This window comes from Anolis carolinensis, unplaced genomic scaffold (assembly GCF_035594765.1).
Source record: "Anolis carolinensis isolate JA03-04 unplaced genomic scaffold, rAnoCar3.1.pri scaffold_8, whole genome shotgun sequence".
NCBI lineage: Eukaryota > Metazoa > Chordata > Lepidosauria > Squamata > Dactyloidae > Anolis > Anolis carolinensis.
The window spans coordinates 3751859-3767074 of NW_026943819.1; the positions used below are offsets into that span (position 1 = coordinate 3751859).

The 15216-nt window shown below is 41.5% G+C and overlaps 2 protein-coding genes across 2 annotated transcripts; both read right to left on the reverse strand.

Annotated features, from left to right (window-relative positions):
• Window positions 1–210: 210 nt before the first annotated feature.
• On the reverse strand, window positions 211–7160 carry LOC100553677 (indolethylamine N-methyltransferase). Its single transcript, XM_003228785.3, has 3 exons — window positions 6938–7160; window positions 4902–5109; window positions 211–719 (listed from the first exon to the last, which is right to left on the reverse strand). Exons 1-3 carry the CDS (start codon window positions 7092–7094, stop codon window positions 296–298), a joined length of 789 nt encoding a protein of 262 aa, XP_003228833.2. The 5' UTR covers window positions 7095–7160; the 3' UTR covers window positions 211–295.
• Window positions 7161–9263: 2103 nt separating this feature from the next.
• On the reverse strand, window positions 9264–15079 carry LOC100553476 (nicotinamide N-methyltransferase). Its single transcript, XM_003228784.4, has 3 exons — window positions 14681–15079; window positions 13143–13350; window positions 9264–11889 (listed from the first exon to the last, which is right to left on the reverse strand). The coding sequence occupies exons 1-3, from the start codon at window positions 14823–14825 to the stop codon at window positions 11460–11462; spliced, it is 783 nt and encodes a 260-aa protein (XP_003228832.1). The 5' UTR covers window positions 14826–15079; the 3' UTR covers window positions 9264–11459.
• Between the last annotated feature and the right edge of the window lie 137 nt (window positions 15080–15216).

Below are 15216 nucleotides of genomic sequence, written 5' to 3' on the forward strand. Positions count from 1 at the left end.
GGTGGGAAGGTAACGGCGCTCCATGCAGTCATGCCAATGGCCACATGACCTTGGAGGTGTCTACGGACAACACCGGCTCTTCGGCTTAGAAATGGAGATGAGCACCAGCCCGCAGAGTCAGACATGGCTGGACTTAACGTCAGGGGAAAACCTTTACCTTTACCTTACAGCAATTAAAAGCAAATTAGGACCAATAAAGACAAACATAACTCAACAGCTTTGCGATTTTATTTTGATTTTTTTTCCAGATATTTCAATGTTGAATTTTTATCCTTTCTCGTTAACCCACTAGGTTTCATTTGGGCTTCCGGGCCACGAGAAATAGTGAGTCATATGCATCACAGATGCCCGGGGGAAAAGTAAACCCGAGGCTCTCACATGACAAGATTTCAAAGCCAGCATCTTTCACGGCACCTTCAACAACCTCTGGGGTCAGGGCCATGCAATCGAACTTGGAGGGGCCGACCATCCAGTAGCTGACTCCGAGAGTCGCAGCAAAAATGAGGTGACCCCCCGGTTTGACCAAAGCGCCCAGATTCTTCACGACGGAGCGGTAGATGGAATGGTCTTTGCAGGCCACTTCCAGGGCGAACGTGGAGAGGAGGCAATCGGCCGGCGGGAGCACCACCGGGTCAAAAGGGTTGGGCAGGGTGGCGTCACACGGAAGGACCCGCTTGATGGTCCTCCTCAGCTTCTCTTCCTTCTCCATCCACTTCTCCCTGCGAGGAACAAAAAGGCGAGATTGGAACAAAGCAACCATGGAGGAATCTCAAAGATTTGGAAGACATGTCTTACAGGTGGCATTTGCAATGCTAAGAGGGACAAAGGAGGAAAATGTCATGGGCCATTGAGCTCGTAACATATCCAAATGTTCTTTGGCCCATGTAGCATCTCTGTTCACATCTATTCCCTTGGCGATTGCCTGATTTCAGGTGCATGGTCCCACAGGGTGGGCCATTATATCATCATCATCATTATTATTATTATTATTATTATTATTATTATTATTAAACTTTATTTGTACCCCGCTAGCATCTCCCGAAGGACTCGATGCGGCTTACAAAGGCCAAGGCCTCAACACACAATATAACAATATACAAAACAAAAGGCAAATTAAAACAATTAAAACAGTATAAACAACAAGCAGTAAACAATACGCTAAAACACAATAAAACTGGGCCGCAAACTGGGCCGCAGACTCATGTCTGCAAACTCTTCTGTGGCTGCCTTCTTATTTATTTATTTATGTATTTATTTATTTAATACATTTATATCCCGCCCTTCTCGCCCCGAAGGGGACTCAGAGTGGCTTACAAATTAAATTTACATACAATTTTATATTATTAGCATAGCACAATATTGGCAATAAATTACTATATTGTACTATATCAATTGGGAGCCCCAGTGGCGAAGTGTGTTAAAGCTGCTGAACTTGCGGACCGAAAGGTCCCAGGTTCAAATCCCGGGAGCGGAATGAGTGCCTGCTGTTAGCCCCAGGTCCTGCCAACCTAGCAGTTCGAAAACATGCCAATGTGAGTAGATCAATAGGTACTGCTCCAGCGGGAAAGTAACGGCGCTCCATGCAGTCATGCTGGCCACATGACCTGGAGATGTCTATGGACAACGCCGGCTCTTCAGTTTAGAAATGGAGATGAGCACCAACCTCCACAGTCGGTCATGACTGGACTTAACGTCAGGGGAAACCTTTACCTTTACCTATAATTTGATGTTTAGTTGCTGATAATGGACAAAATAACTGTAAACTTAAGAGGAGAACCTTTAGAGAACTTTCTTAATTAATGGCAACCAATGATACAATATCTCAATGTGAAATTAATTTAAAAATGTACATAGAGGAAGCTAATAGACTGAATGGAAGAAGGAAATGGATATTAATTTGGAACTTATAATATTTTTATATGTACTATTCAAATAGAAGACTGTGACCCCTTATTGAAAATACATTGTCTGAGAAATGATTATGAAAGACCGGCCCGTTTACATTGGATAAGTGAGACTCTACTGTATATCTTTTTTTGCCACAGCTTTTTTATTTTATTTCCCCTTCCCATCACAACTGCAATTAAGCAATTATGTTTTTGTAAATCTTGTTGAAAACGAATAAAAATTACTTAGATTAAAAAAAAATCCAGGAGCCATTCCAATCATGTTGCAATTGCTTCATAGCCACCTATTGCACTGACTACCCTCCAAAAGCTTGGATCCCACAGCCAAGTTTTTAGTTTCTTTCTAAAGGTCAGGAGGGAGGGAGCTGATCTGATTTCACTAGAAAGGGATTCCACACGTTCCTCGCATAATAGTCGCATCCATGATTTATCAGTAAGCCCATTCGCCTGCCCATCTGCTCGCCTGCCCAAATACCCACCTGCCCGCTTCAGTCATTCATGGAATCATAGAATCCTAGACATGGAAGAGATCTCATGGGCCATCCAGTCCAACCCCCTGCCAAGAAGCAGGAAATCACATTCAAAGCACTCCTGACAGATGGCCATCCAGCCTCTGTTTAAAAGCCTGCAGCCAAGCACAGGAATTTCTTGCTCTAGAGGCGTTTGGCTGCAGGCACTGGAAGGCACATGTGCACAGGTGGCACATGACTCCAAAGACATTGGGTATCATGTATAAATAATCAGAAAATACGTGTTGGAAATGCCATCAGCATGAAGGCAGTTTCTACCACATGTGGTGGTCATGTGAGCAAGCCAGCAAATATTGGAAAATGGTTCACGAAATAAGCCAGAAGATTCTAAAGATAAAATTTGAAAAGAAACCAGCATATTATCTATTAGGTATGACGAATCCGGAAATGAACCTAAATCAAAATCAGGATATTCTATTCACCTGTCTAACAATGGCAGCGAGAATGGTCTATGCCAAATTATGGAAACAAAAAGAGATCCCATCAAGGGAACAATGGTTAGAAAAGATACATGGATCGGTTAACTTTTTTTGTTAAAGAGAGTTACAGGAAAACAAATCAGACAGACTGACTGGAAATATTTTGAAGAATATAAGCTTGGATTAGGATAACTGAAATATGTATGAAAGAGCATCAAAAGATAAATAATGAAGAAGAGAAGGGGACATAGTTACCGAATAGTGAGACTATTATGCAAATCAAATATGGCAGATTTTGAGCATCCAAAGTAAAGGGGTGAGCAAACTAATCTAGGAAAGCAAATAGAGCATATAAGAGAGTTGCTTTGCCTCGATATTCGCAGTTGTTGCTAAAATAGTAGAAGCCCCCATCAGATGCCCCCTCTTTCTCAACATAATAATAATAATAATAATAATAATAATAATAATAATAATAATAACAACAACAACAACAACAACAACAACAACAACAACAACAACAACAAAATGTTGCATGGAAAGTTCCTTGACAAAATTGAAGGAAAAGCTGATAAGGAGAAGACCTGGCTCTGGCTCACGAATGGGACCCTGAAGAAGGAGACAGAAGGCCTGATCCTTGCAGCCCAGGAGCAAGACATCAGGACAAAGGCAATTCAGGCCTAGATTGAAAAATCAGCTGATGACCCAAAATGCAGACTCTGCAAGGAAACCGACGAAACCATTGATCATATCCTCAGCTGCTGTAAGAAAATCGCACAGACAGACTACAAACAGAGGCACAACTATGTGGCCCAAATGATCCATTGGAACTTATGCCTCAAGTATCACCTCCCAGCAGTAAGAAACTAGTGGGATCACAAACCTGCAAAAGTATTGGAAAATGAACACGCAAAGATACTGTGGGACTTCCGAATCCAGACTGACAAAGTTCTGGAACACAACACACCAGACATCACAGTTGTGGAAAAGAAAAAGGGTTGGATCATTGATGTCGCCATCCCAGGTGAAAGTGGCATTGACGAAAAACAGGAAAAACTCAGCCGCTCTCAGGACCTCAAGAGTGAACTTCAAAGACTCTGGCAGAAACCAGTGCAGGTGGTCCCGGTGGTGATGGGCACACTGGGTGCCATGCCAAAAGATCTCAGCCAGCATTTGGAAAAAATAGGCATTGACAAAATCACAATCTGCCAACTGCAAAAGGCCACCCTGCTGGGATCTGCGCACATCATCCGAAAATACATCACACAGTCCTAGACACTTGGGAAGTGTTTGACTTGTGATTTTGTGATACGAAATCCAACATATCTATCTTGTTTGTTGTGTCATAATAAAATAATAATAATAATAATAATAATAATAATAATAATAATAATAATAATAATAATAACACAAAATACATCACACAGTCCTAGACACTTGGAAAGTGTTCGACTTGTGATTTTGTGATACGAAATCCAACATATCTATCTTGTTTGCTGTGTCATACAATAAAATAATAATAATAATAATAATAACAATACAAAATACATCACACAGTCCTAGACACTTGGGAAGTGTTCGACTTGTAATTTTGTGAAACAAAATCCAGCATATCTATCTTGTTTGCTCTGTCATACAATAAAATAATAATAATAATAATAATAATAATAATAATAATATTATTACAAAATTACGATCTGCCACCTGCAAAAGGCCACCCTGCTGGGATCTGCGCGCATCATCCGAAAATACATCACACAGTCCTAGACACTTGGGAAGTGTTCAACTTGTGATTTTGTGAAATGAAATCCAGCAGATCTATCTTGTTTGCTGTGTCATACTTATAATATTAACTTTATTTTTATATCCCGCTCCCATCTCCCCAGAGAGGACACGGGGCGGCTCACATGGGGACAAGCCCAGTTTCAACATACAATAAAATACAGCATAATTAAACCAATGAAAAACAAGTAAAATAGTATAAACATACAAACCAGCATAAAACATCAACATCAAAACATTAGAACATTAGAGTCTGAACATATTACCTGTTTCCTTCCAACTCGCAGACATATTTCAGAATCAGAGACCAGTCGTACGCTTCCGGATCCTTCTTCAGCCACTTCTTAATCTCCTCCTGGTTCTGCTCAAGGAAATCACTGGTGATGATCTCTTGGAAATATTCACAGGCAGACACGTGTTGGTAGATGGTGGGCCCACTTCCAATATCAATCAGGGTGTCCCCTCGGATGTCACCTATATTTCAAAGAAACCATTAAATCCCCCGTCTCTTGTCATGTCCAGTCCGTCTCCTTGATTGGTTTGCCGGTATTTCTTTTCAGCAAGTATGTCAGTCTATCCATATTTTTAATATTGATTATTTTCTCTATCCAAAGTTCCCGTTCAGGAATAGTTTCCATTTTCCAAGATCTTGCAGAAACCATTCTAGCTGCTGTTGCTAGATAGGTAAAGAGCTTGTCTTTGTTTGTTTCTTTCATCACTTACATATAATAATAATAATAATAATAATAATAATAATAATAATAATAATAATAATAGAGTCTCACTTATCCAACATAAACAGGCCGGCAGAACATTGGAAGGTGAGCACCTATCTCTTAGCTTCCTCTGTTGAATCTCTACCAGTCTTAAGCCAATTTTTAGCTCCACATACTGAATTTCCACCACCTTTCCTTCCTTCTCTCCAAGGAATTAAGAGCCAAAGTGATTCCATAGGTCAATGATGGGCAACCTTTTGCACTCGGTGTGTCAAAATTCACCAAAAAACTTGCATGACTTGGATGATGTGTCACTTTGAGAAAGGTAAAGCTAAAGTCCAGTCATGTCTGACTCTGGGGTTGGTGCTCATCTCCATTTCGAAGCCGAAGAGCCGGCGTTGTCCGTAGACACCTCCAAGGTCATGTGGCTGGCATGACTGCATGGAGCGCCGTTACTTTCCCGCCGGAGCGGTACCTATTGATCTACTCACATTGGCATGTTTTCGAACTGCTAGGTTGGCAGAAGCTGGAGCTAACAGCGGGCGCTCATTCCGCTCCCGGGGTTTGAACCTGGGACCTTTCGGTCTGCAGCTCAGTGCTTTAGCACATCACCACCGGGGCTCCAGTTAGGGGGAAAAAACCCATAATTTCGCAATATGTATAGTTGAAATACCAAAAATGTATAATTGTAATATATAACTGTATTCAATAAATCAAAAGCTATATTTACTACCATTATTTCCATGTACAACAATCTATGGTACCTCTTGCAGTTTCCATGCTGATTTCTCTCTATTCTAGTTTCAATGTAGTCATGAATAATGAATAATATAATAATAATATAATGGTAATACAGTAGAGTCTCACTTGTCCAAGCTAAACGGGTCGGCAGAAGCTTGGATAAGTGAATATCTTGGATAATAAGGAGGGATTAAGGAAAAGCCTATTAAACATCAAATTAGGTTATGATTTTACAAATTAAGCACCAAAACATCTTGTTATACAACACATTTGAAAGAAAAAGTAGTTCAATACGCAGTAATGTTATGTTGTAATTACTGTATTTATGAATTTAGCACCAAAATATCATGATATATTGAAAACATTGACTACAAAAATGGCTTGGATAATCCAGAGGCTTGGATAAGCGAGGCTTGGATAAGTGAGACTCTACTGTAATATGATAATATACTACTATAATAATAGAATAATAATAGAATGATATATATATATAAATGTAATGTGCATAATTCCCGTGGAGTAAACAACAAAACCACTGGACCAAATCACACCAAATTTGGCCACAAAAGACATAGTCATCTAATCAATCTGCAGAGTGTCAGCAAAAATGGCTAAGCGTGTCAGTGCTGACACGCGTGTCATAGGTTGGCCATCATTGCCATAGGTTGTGGGTTGAACTAGGACTCTGGGGACCAGGATTTGATTCCCTGTTGATCCACGGAAAACCATTGAGTGGCCTTGGATGAGTGACATAATCTCAGATCCAGAAATTCCCAAGCTAAGATCGCCTTGGGGCTGCAAATAACACACCGAGACAAATCTGGGGAATATGAAGAGAGACTCACCTCTACTGAATGTCTTGTGGAGCTTCTCCAAAGCAGGAGCATATATCGTGCCACAGGTTGGAGGGCCACCACACCCAACAGACACATAAGTTGTTAAGTATTCCTTGGCAACGAAATTCTGCTTTAAAGCTTCTCTTCCGATTAATTTATCCTCCATGGTGCCTCCGAGCCTGCGAAGTATTCAAACGATATCTGGTTTCTGCAGTGCCTCAAATTTATATCCACCCCTTCACGATTGCCTAATTTGAGACACATGACCCCAGACGAAGAGCTGTTGTATAATATAGAGAGAGGGAGCTGGACAGATTTGACAAAAGAAACCAAAAAAGGCAACCTGGGAATGTATCCTTTCCCCACCTTCCAACAACCCTATGAAGTAAGAAACTCTTGTTTGGCCAAATGACCATGAGACATGTAATCAATCAATGGCAGGCCTCTTAGAAAAGATATTAAATACAAATTTTAAAATGACACCACAAATGTAACTTTTGAACATGCCCAAAGAAGAATTGGAAAGGAAATATGGAAGAATTTTGTTTTACGTGACAGTGGCAGCTCAGATAGTATACACTAGATATTGGAAAACCTCAGAGGTGCCTCCCTTAGAAGAACTGGAACAATATATTACAGAGTTGCTGATAATGGACAAAATAACTGTACACTTAAGAGGAGAAGGGCATCTTGCTTTTGTGAGCTCTTCTTTAAGGCTTCTGCTTGTCAGAGTTCTTTTCTTGGCAGCTGTAACTTCCAGTAGATATGTTTGCTTCTGAACAAATGCAACATGCTATGCTAAAAATATAATAATGTATGTACATTTAATTTGTAAGCCACTCCTAGTCCCCTTTGGGGTGAGAAGGGTGGGATATAAACGTGTGTGTGTGTGTGTGTGTGTGTGTGTGTGTGTGTGTGTGTGTGTGTATATATATATATAATTCCATGCATGCCCAGATAGGCTTTGTTGTTTTTCCCTCTGTCCTATCCTGTTTACATACACCCCATCCCCTACCAAGAAGGACACATTTTGCCACTCTCCTAGGCAAAATGTAGCTATTTAGATATCTTTGTTATTTTACCTGCCTACCTACCTTAGATGCTAGCTTAGACAGCTAGTTAGCTCCAAAACCTTTTTCTATCTACAATGGATTTCTTTTTACCTCAATAAATACCCTTTTTGAACTTTTAAACTGACTTTGCAATCCTTTGCCATCCTAAGAAGAAAGGCTTCCCTGAACTCACCTCACGTAAGTTTCTGCTGTTTGGAAATGTGCTTCTGCCACTCTGCCAAATTTTTGGGAATCTCCCTCATAAAGAGGGTTAATTTTGAGCCTAACAGCTCATAGATTTCCAACACAAAGAGAGTGCGTGTGTCTGGCGGCACAGGCAGGCAGGTCCAGAAAGAATGTGTGCTTGCTAGTGCCTACAGTTGAGCATCTCTTAATCGAAGAGTAGAAACAACAGATGTCAAGTAAGAAGAAGGCACGCTGGAATGGAAGCCAGTGGGTAGTAAGTCCCCTCCCCAAAATAATGGCCCAATTTCCGGGACCCAAAACAAAAGAAACAAAAACAACCCTTCCAATTTCAGGAAGTTTACAAAAAACAGATCAGGGCCCCCAACGAAAGCTGGGACACAAAACGTAACAAGGTTTCCCCCGAATGCACATGTCTACTGGTTATGCCCTGATTTTTATTTCAAATATTATTTCTTTGATGCGGAGGGTAGTTGCTTGAGTTCTGATTATTTGAGGTCTCTTCTACACTGCTATTTAGTCCAGATTATCATATCAAATAATCCAGATTATCTGCTTTGAACTGGACTATATGAATCTACACTGGATATAATCCAGTTCAAAGCAGATAATCTGGATTTTATATTGCAGTGTAGAAAGGGTCTGAGAACCTCCTGTATTTGATCAAATGTTCATTTTGGGCTCAACAAGGGAAGCCATTCTTTTCTATATCGTATTTGGTTGGTGCATTTTATTCCTGCTACGAGGCAGTCTTTGGAAAATTGCAGTTTTTTCAAAGTTATGCACAGTTCAAGACTTATTCTGCACAAAATCCACAAGTGGTTGTTTTGCACAGAAAAAACAGCATTTCCTTTTTTGCCCAAGACATGACTTTTTGTGCACAAAATTAGCATCCTGTCTTTGCAGAGAAAAGGTTTTCCACAAAAAAGCAAGGACAGGCAAATTTTGTGCTGCATGTGTCTGGAGCAGTGAATATTGTATTCGGCTTTTTTTGAAACCATTCTTTGAATGTTTTCACATATTCCTCTTATTCCTAATTTACATCCACCCAGAGCTCCTTTCCCACAAGGAATCTTGCCTTTTCTCTAAAATTGTTTTAATTCAAATTGTTCTTATACGGATCGCAAGTGATGCCCAAAATTCTACAGAATGCATACATTTTTTCCAAAGGATCGAAAATCACAGAATCATAGAATCCTAGAGATGGAAAAGGCATGCAGGAAAAGCACAATCAAAGCGCCCCCAACAGATGGTCATTCAGCCGCTAAGGAAGGAGCCTCCACTGAACTCCGAGGCAGAGAGTTCCACTGCTGAACAGCTTTTCTTACAGTTGGGAAGTTCAGGTAGAATCTCCTTTCCTGTCATTTGAGCCTATGCCTCCATTGAGTCGCTGAGCCTGCAATGTCCACAAATTATTTCTGGCTTCTGTAGTGTCTCAGTTCATACTCACTGCAGTTGCAATTGCCCAATTCAAGACACATGATCCCAGAGGAGGGGCTGTTATGTAATGATAAATATATATCTGCCAACCATTCTGTTGCCACATTCGCTCAACAAAGGAGTCGGGAATGTGGTCCAAACCCCTTGGCAGCAGGACTGGATGTTGCAATGCATTGGAATCTGGTTTTATTGCAAAATTCCTCAGAAATGAAAGCCATGGCCTTAGCATTCTAGGACAGTGTCCAATGCGCAGCCACAAACAGGAACACTAACATTGTCCATCAAGCCATAGCCAGGTAAACAGCCTGGACGTAAAGTCAAGCAAGAAAGCTCAAAGTTAAATCCTGAGGGTACATAGTGACTGCTATTCTTTTTCAATCTAAGATCCCATGCTTGTTTGTATATTTTTTAGCTTCACAGGATTGTTGGAAAGGAAGATATAATAGCTTTTTTTCCCAATTATAATGAATATAGCATTTTTATCTGGGTAAATATTAGTATCATACCTTTGTAGAGAGAAAAATATATTTTCAGTGCAAGACAAGTCCGTGAGAATTTTGCATTATATGAATCCTGAGCATCATTGACTTTTAGCGATCACAGCATTGTTTTGCATGGAAAATAGTATTTCCTTTCTGGCCAGATATTAGTATCATATCTTTGCAGGGGGGTGGGAGTTGTTTTCAGTGCAAAACAAGTCCATGAGAATGTTGCGTGATATGAGTCCTGAGCAGCGAATATTGTATTCCGCTCTGGGTTCTTCTTATCGGGCGTCTCGGCAGCCCAAGAAACACTTTTGAAAGCTTTCTTTGAATGTTTCCATATATCCTTCCCGTTCCTAAGTCACATCCAATCAAAGCTCATTCCCCACAATGAATCTTTTTTTGCAAAATTATTTTTAATTCAAATATCTACTCTTTTTACAGATCACAAAAGATGACCCCAAATCTTTAGAATGGATGTATTTTCCAAAGGATCAAGAAGGCATCTTTAACCTTACATGCTTACCAGAGCTATTTGAAGATATAGATAGATAGATAGATAGATAGAGATAGATAGATAGATACATACATACATACATACATACATACTTGAAGATAGATAGAAGCAAACACACATATATATCCTATAAAATCTGCTTTCCTGTTCCCCTCAATTTTTTTTTCATGTCAGGAGTGACTTGAGAAACTGCAAGTCACTTCTGGTGTGAGAGAATTGGCTGTCTGCAAGGATGTTGCCCAGAGGACACTCGGATGTTTGATGTTTTTGCCATCCTTGCAGGAGGCTTCTCTCATGGAGCTGGAGCTGATTGGGGGAGCTCATCCACGCTCGCCCCGGGTTGGATTCGAACTGTCAATGTTCAGGTCAGCATCCCAACCTTCAAGGCAGCAGTCCTGCCAGCACAGGGGGTTAACCCACTGAGCCACCGGGGGTATGGTTTTGGAAAATGTGACTTTTTTAACTGTTACAAATCCCAGAATCCCCAAGACAACATAGCTATTGGAATATTCTAAGAATTGTCATCTCCAAAAAGCAATTGTTACTATCGACTTCCATGTCGGTGGTCAGTGAATCCCTTCCAGGTATTGGATAGTTTTAATGGAGCTCTCCAAAGTTCTGGGGTTACCTAGGAATGGCTTCAGCACCAAGGATGTCTCCTTAGAGCCCAGATTAAAACCTAAGCTTGGTTCACCAACTCACAGACATGGGAGACCCAAGCCACCTTGGCACAGCATGGTCTACTCTACCTGATATGTGCTTCTGACATAGAACTGAAGAATGGGCTTCATTTATGGCTTTCATTTGGTCAGCTGCTTTCCTTTCCAGTTAACTCATTAGATCTCATTGGGCTTCTGGGCCACTATGAACAATGAGGCTTTGATATCTGAGATAGCCAATGGAACATCATGCAGAAAGACCTCAGAGGACACAACATCAAAGCCCGCCCCTTTCAGAACATCTCTAACCATTTCTGGTGCCAGGTAAAGGGAGGAGAACTTGTTTGGCCCCACCATGTAGTAGGTTTCTTCAAGAGCCACCACCAAGATGAGATGTCCCCCAGGTTTGACCAAGGAGCCCACGTTCTTCATGGCTGAATGGTAAGTGGGGAGGTCTTTAGAAGCTGCCTCTATGCAGTAAGTGGAGAGGACACAGTCAGCTGGATGGACTTCTATCGGGTCAAAAGGATTGGCCCAAGTCACGTCACATTTCAGGACTTGCTTGATGGTCTTCCTGAGCTTCTCCTCCTTTTCCATCCACTTCTCCCTGCAGGGAATGGAAAGGGAAAATTGTTCCAATCATGAAGGAATCATCTAAGGTTGGATTGCATAAGAAGATGCATTATTTGTAATATCAGGAGAGAGGTATACATAATGACCTTGCACCTGAGACATAATTTTGAGGAGAGAGGCAACAAAAGTCAAGAGTGGCACAAATTTTGTTCTGCTTTCTCATAAATTGCAATCAGTATGTTAAAACTAAAGCAATTCATTGCTTTTTGAAGGGTTTGGGTGAAGGTAGCATAATGAACTCAAGTCAATGAGATGTGTAGATTTGAATGTTATTCTCAGTCTCTTGGAGAGAAGGGTTCAACTTGGTCATGGAAGCCTATTGGTGGACCTTGGACCAGTCTTACTATATCAGTCTCTGAAGAAGACCATGGCAGACTTTTGGGAAGTTTGGGTGTTGGTTAAGATATGAGGGCTATCCAGAAAGTACATTACGTTTTGGAATTAAAAATGAACGAAGTATAGGAGAAAGCATTTACCATATTCAGTTGAAAGCAAGACCCAAATACAACTTCTCAACATAGTCCCCATTGAAATCTAGGCACTTCTCATAGCGATAAAAGAGTTTGGAAAGTTCTTCCCCACCAAACTTTGCCGCTTGGCTTGCATCCTCAACCAGGCGGGCATCCCTTCCCGCAGCTGCGCATGTGCATGCACTCATCAGTCCTGGATCACTCTTGTAAGGTTTTGCAAGAAGCACATCTTTCCTGTCCCAAAAGACGGTTGCCATAACCTTCCTTACAAGCATTTGCAAAACAGAAGAGCGATCCAAGACGAGCGTGGGGGAAAGTTGAGCGCATGCACATGCGCAGCTGCGAGAAGGAACGTCTGCCTGGTTGAGGACGCAAGCCAAGCAGCGAAGTTTGGTGGGGAAGGACTTTCCAAACTCTTTTATCGGTATGATAACAGCCTATTGAATGTGATTTCCTGCTTCTTGGCAGGGGGTTTGACTGGATGACCCATGAGGTCTCTTCCAACTCTACTATTCTATGATTCTATGATTCTATGATTCTATGATTCTAGATTTCAATGGGGACTATGTTGAGAAGTGGTATTTGAAACTGGCTTTCAACTGCATATGGTAAATGTTTTCTCCTATACTTCGTTCATTTTTAATTCCAAAACATAATGTACTTTCTGGATAGCCCTCGTAGAAACTTTCAAGGGCCACAAACTCTCAGCTAAAATGATACACAACAGGCACCAGATATCATCTCCACCTCTCCATACCTGTCCCCCTCCAACTGGCAAACATATTTCAACACGGGGGCCCAGTCGAAGGTTTCCGGATCTTTTTTCAGCCACTTCTTCATCACCTCTCGGTTCTGCTCAAGGAAATCACTGACGATGATCTCTTTGAAGGACTCACAGGCGGAGAGGAGCTGGTGGATGGTGGGACCGCTGCCAATATCGATCAAGGTGTCTCCTCGGATGCCATCTGTGTTTCAAAGAAACCATGAAATTGTCCTTTGTCTTAATCCTTAACACCTTCTTTTACATCCACATTCTTGCCCATTTCCCATGCTGATGGGGGATGACAGGACTGCCTGTCCATTCCATTGGGAAGGTGGGCTCTATTTGGGGGACGCTAATCTTCTACTTTCAGCTGTGGAATCACTATAATTACCCCCACCCAGTTCATTTTCACAGTGACATTTAATAGTTTGCATCTTAGTTTAATACTGTTAAACCAGGATTCAATTGCCGGGTGAGTGACCTTGGGTGAGTTACAGATTCTCAGCCCCAGAAAACCCCAGGATAGGGGTCACTTAGGGTCACTACGCATTTATTTATTCTTTATTTATTTACAGTATTTATATTCCGCCCTTCTCACCCCGAAGGAGACTCAGGGCAGATGACATTGTACACATATAAGGCAAACATTCAATGCCATATAACATAGAACAGAGACAGAGACAGACGCAGAGGCAATTTAAAACTTCTCCAACTTCCTGAGGGTATGCTTGATTCCGGTCACAGGGGGAGAAGCAGCTTCATCATCCACTGCAACGGCAACTTTCTCATTCCAACGACGGCTGGATGATTTTTATGATGTTGTAAATTAGCCTCCCCACATATAAGTGGTACCTAAATTTCCTACGTGATAGATGCAACTATCTTTCGGATTGCTAGGTCAGCAACAAGCAGGGGCTATATTTTATTTTTAATTGTCGGGTGCTCACCCCGAGACAGGCTGGCCTTGAACTCATGACCTCTTGGTCAGAGTGATTTATTGCAGCTGGCTGCTAATCAGCCTGCGCCACAGCCCGGCCCACATTAGAAACAACTTAGAAACACCAACCCTCCTGTGTTTTACTCAGACCATTGCTGTTGTTGCTGCCAATTGATGTTTATGTTTATTTACACCCCACTTTTTCTCTTCACAAAGGACCGCACATTAAAGGTATTTCAATACAATCTAAAACGGGGTACCATTGTCCACGACAACTTTGCAGAAGCCGCAATCTAATACTAGCTTTGAATGCAATTTCCTGCTTCTTGGCAGAATGGGGTTGGACTGGATGACCCATGAGGTCTCTTCCAACTCTACGATTCTATGATTCTATGATTCTATGATTTTAGATCCTTCCAATTGAGCAGATAACTCTGCCCCTTTGAAGCCCACTTTGGGAAATCCAGGCCGGCCCCACATTTCCATCCCTTGGGCTCCTGTCCCTATTTCACCCCTCCCTTAATGGGACAGCATTAGATGCATTTGTATGAAAACTGTTCTGCTGCAAACAAGGAGACAGTCTTGCAAAACTCACCCTTTGCGAATGCCTTGTGAAGCTTATCCAAAACGATAGCGAATACAGTTCCGTCACCAGACCCGAAAGATAGATACATGTTTAAATACTCTTTTGGACAAAATGTTTGCTCATAAACCTCTTTCCCCGTAAATTCTCCTTCCATGATGCCTCTGAGTCCACAATGTACTAAAATGTTCTTTTGCTCCTGCAGCTTCTTGGTTCACAGCCACACCCTTTGCGATGCCTAGATTCGGGCACATGATCCCAGAGGAGGGGCCGGGATATAAATGGAAACAGTATTCCCCAGCTCTGGAAAACTCCTTGAAGCTACGTTCCTTCAAACAAGGAGTCAGGAATGTGATCCCACTCCCAAGATATGGGAGTTGGATGTTGCAATGCCTCAGATTGGCTCAGCTCTGCAATCCGTTACGGTCGTTTTGAATTCTGATTTTGTCATCTGAAGTATTCGCTCCCCGCTCCAATTTGATGTCATTTGCAAACTTGATAAGCACGCCCTTTAAACCTTCATCTGAGTCATTTATAATGATGTTGGA

What these genes read in the sequence shown, in the direction of transcription:
- LOC100553677 (XM_003228785.3), bottom strand. Translation starts at nt 7,094, where the DNA reads ATGGAGGATAAATTAATCGGAAGAGAAGCTTTAAAGCAGAATTTCGTT. An exon ending in CCACAAGACATTCAGTAGAG is followed by an intron (nt 5,110 to 6,937) that starts GTGAGTCTCTCT and finishes TTTGAAATATAG; the next exon opens with GTGACATCCGAGGGGACACC. An exon ending in TGCGAGTTGGAAGGAAACAG is followed by an intron (nt 720 to 4,901) that starts GTAATATGTTCA and finishes TGTTCCTCGCAG; the next exon opens with GGAGAAGTGGATGGAGAAGG.
- LOC100553476 (XM_003228784.4), bottom strand. Translation starts at nt 14,825, where the DNA reads ATGGAAGGAGAATTTACGGGGAAAGAGGTTTATGAGCAAACATTTTGT. An exon ending in TCACAAGGCATTCGCAAAGG is followed by an intron (nt 13,351 to 14,680) that starts GTGAGTTTTGCA and finishes TTTGAAACACAG; the next exon opens with ATGGCATCCGAGGAGACACC. An exon ending in TGCCAGTTGGAGGGGGACAG is followed by an intron (nt 11,890 to 13,142) that starts GTATGGAGAGGT and finishes CATTCCCTGCAG; the next exon opens with GGAGAAGTGGATGGAAAAGG.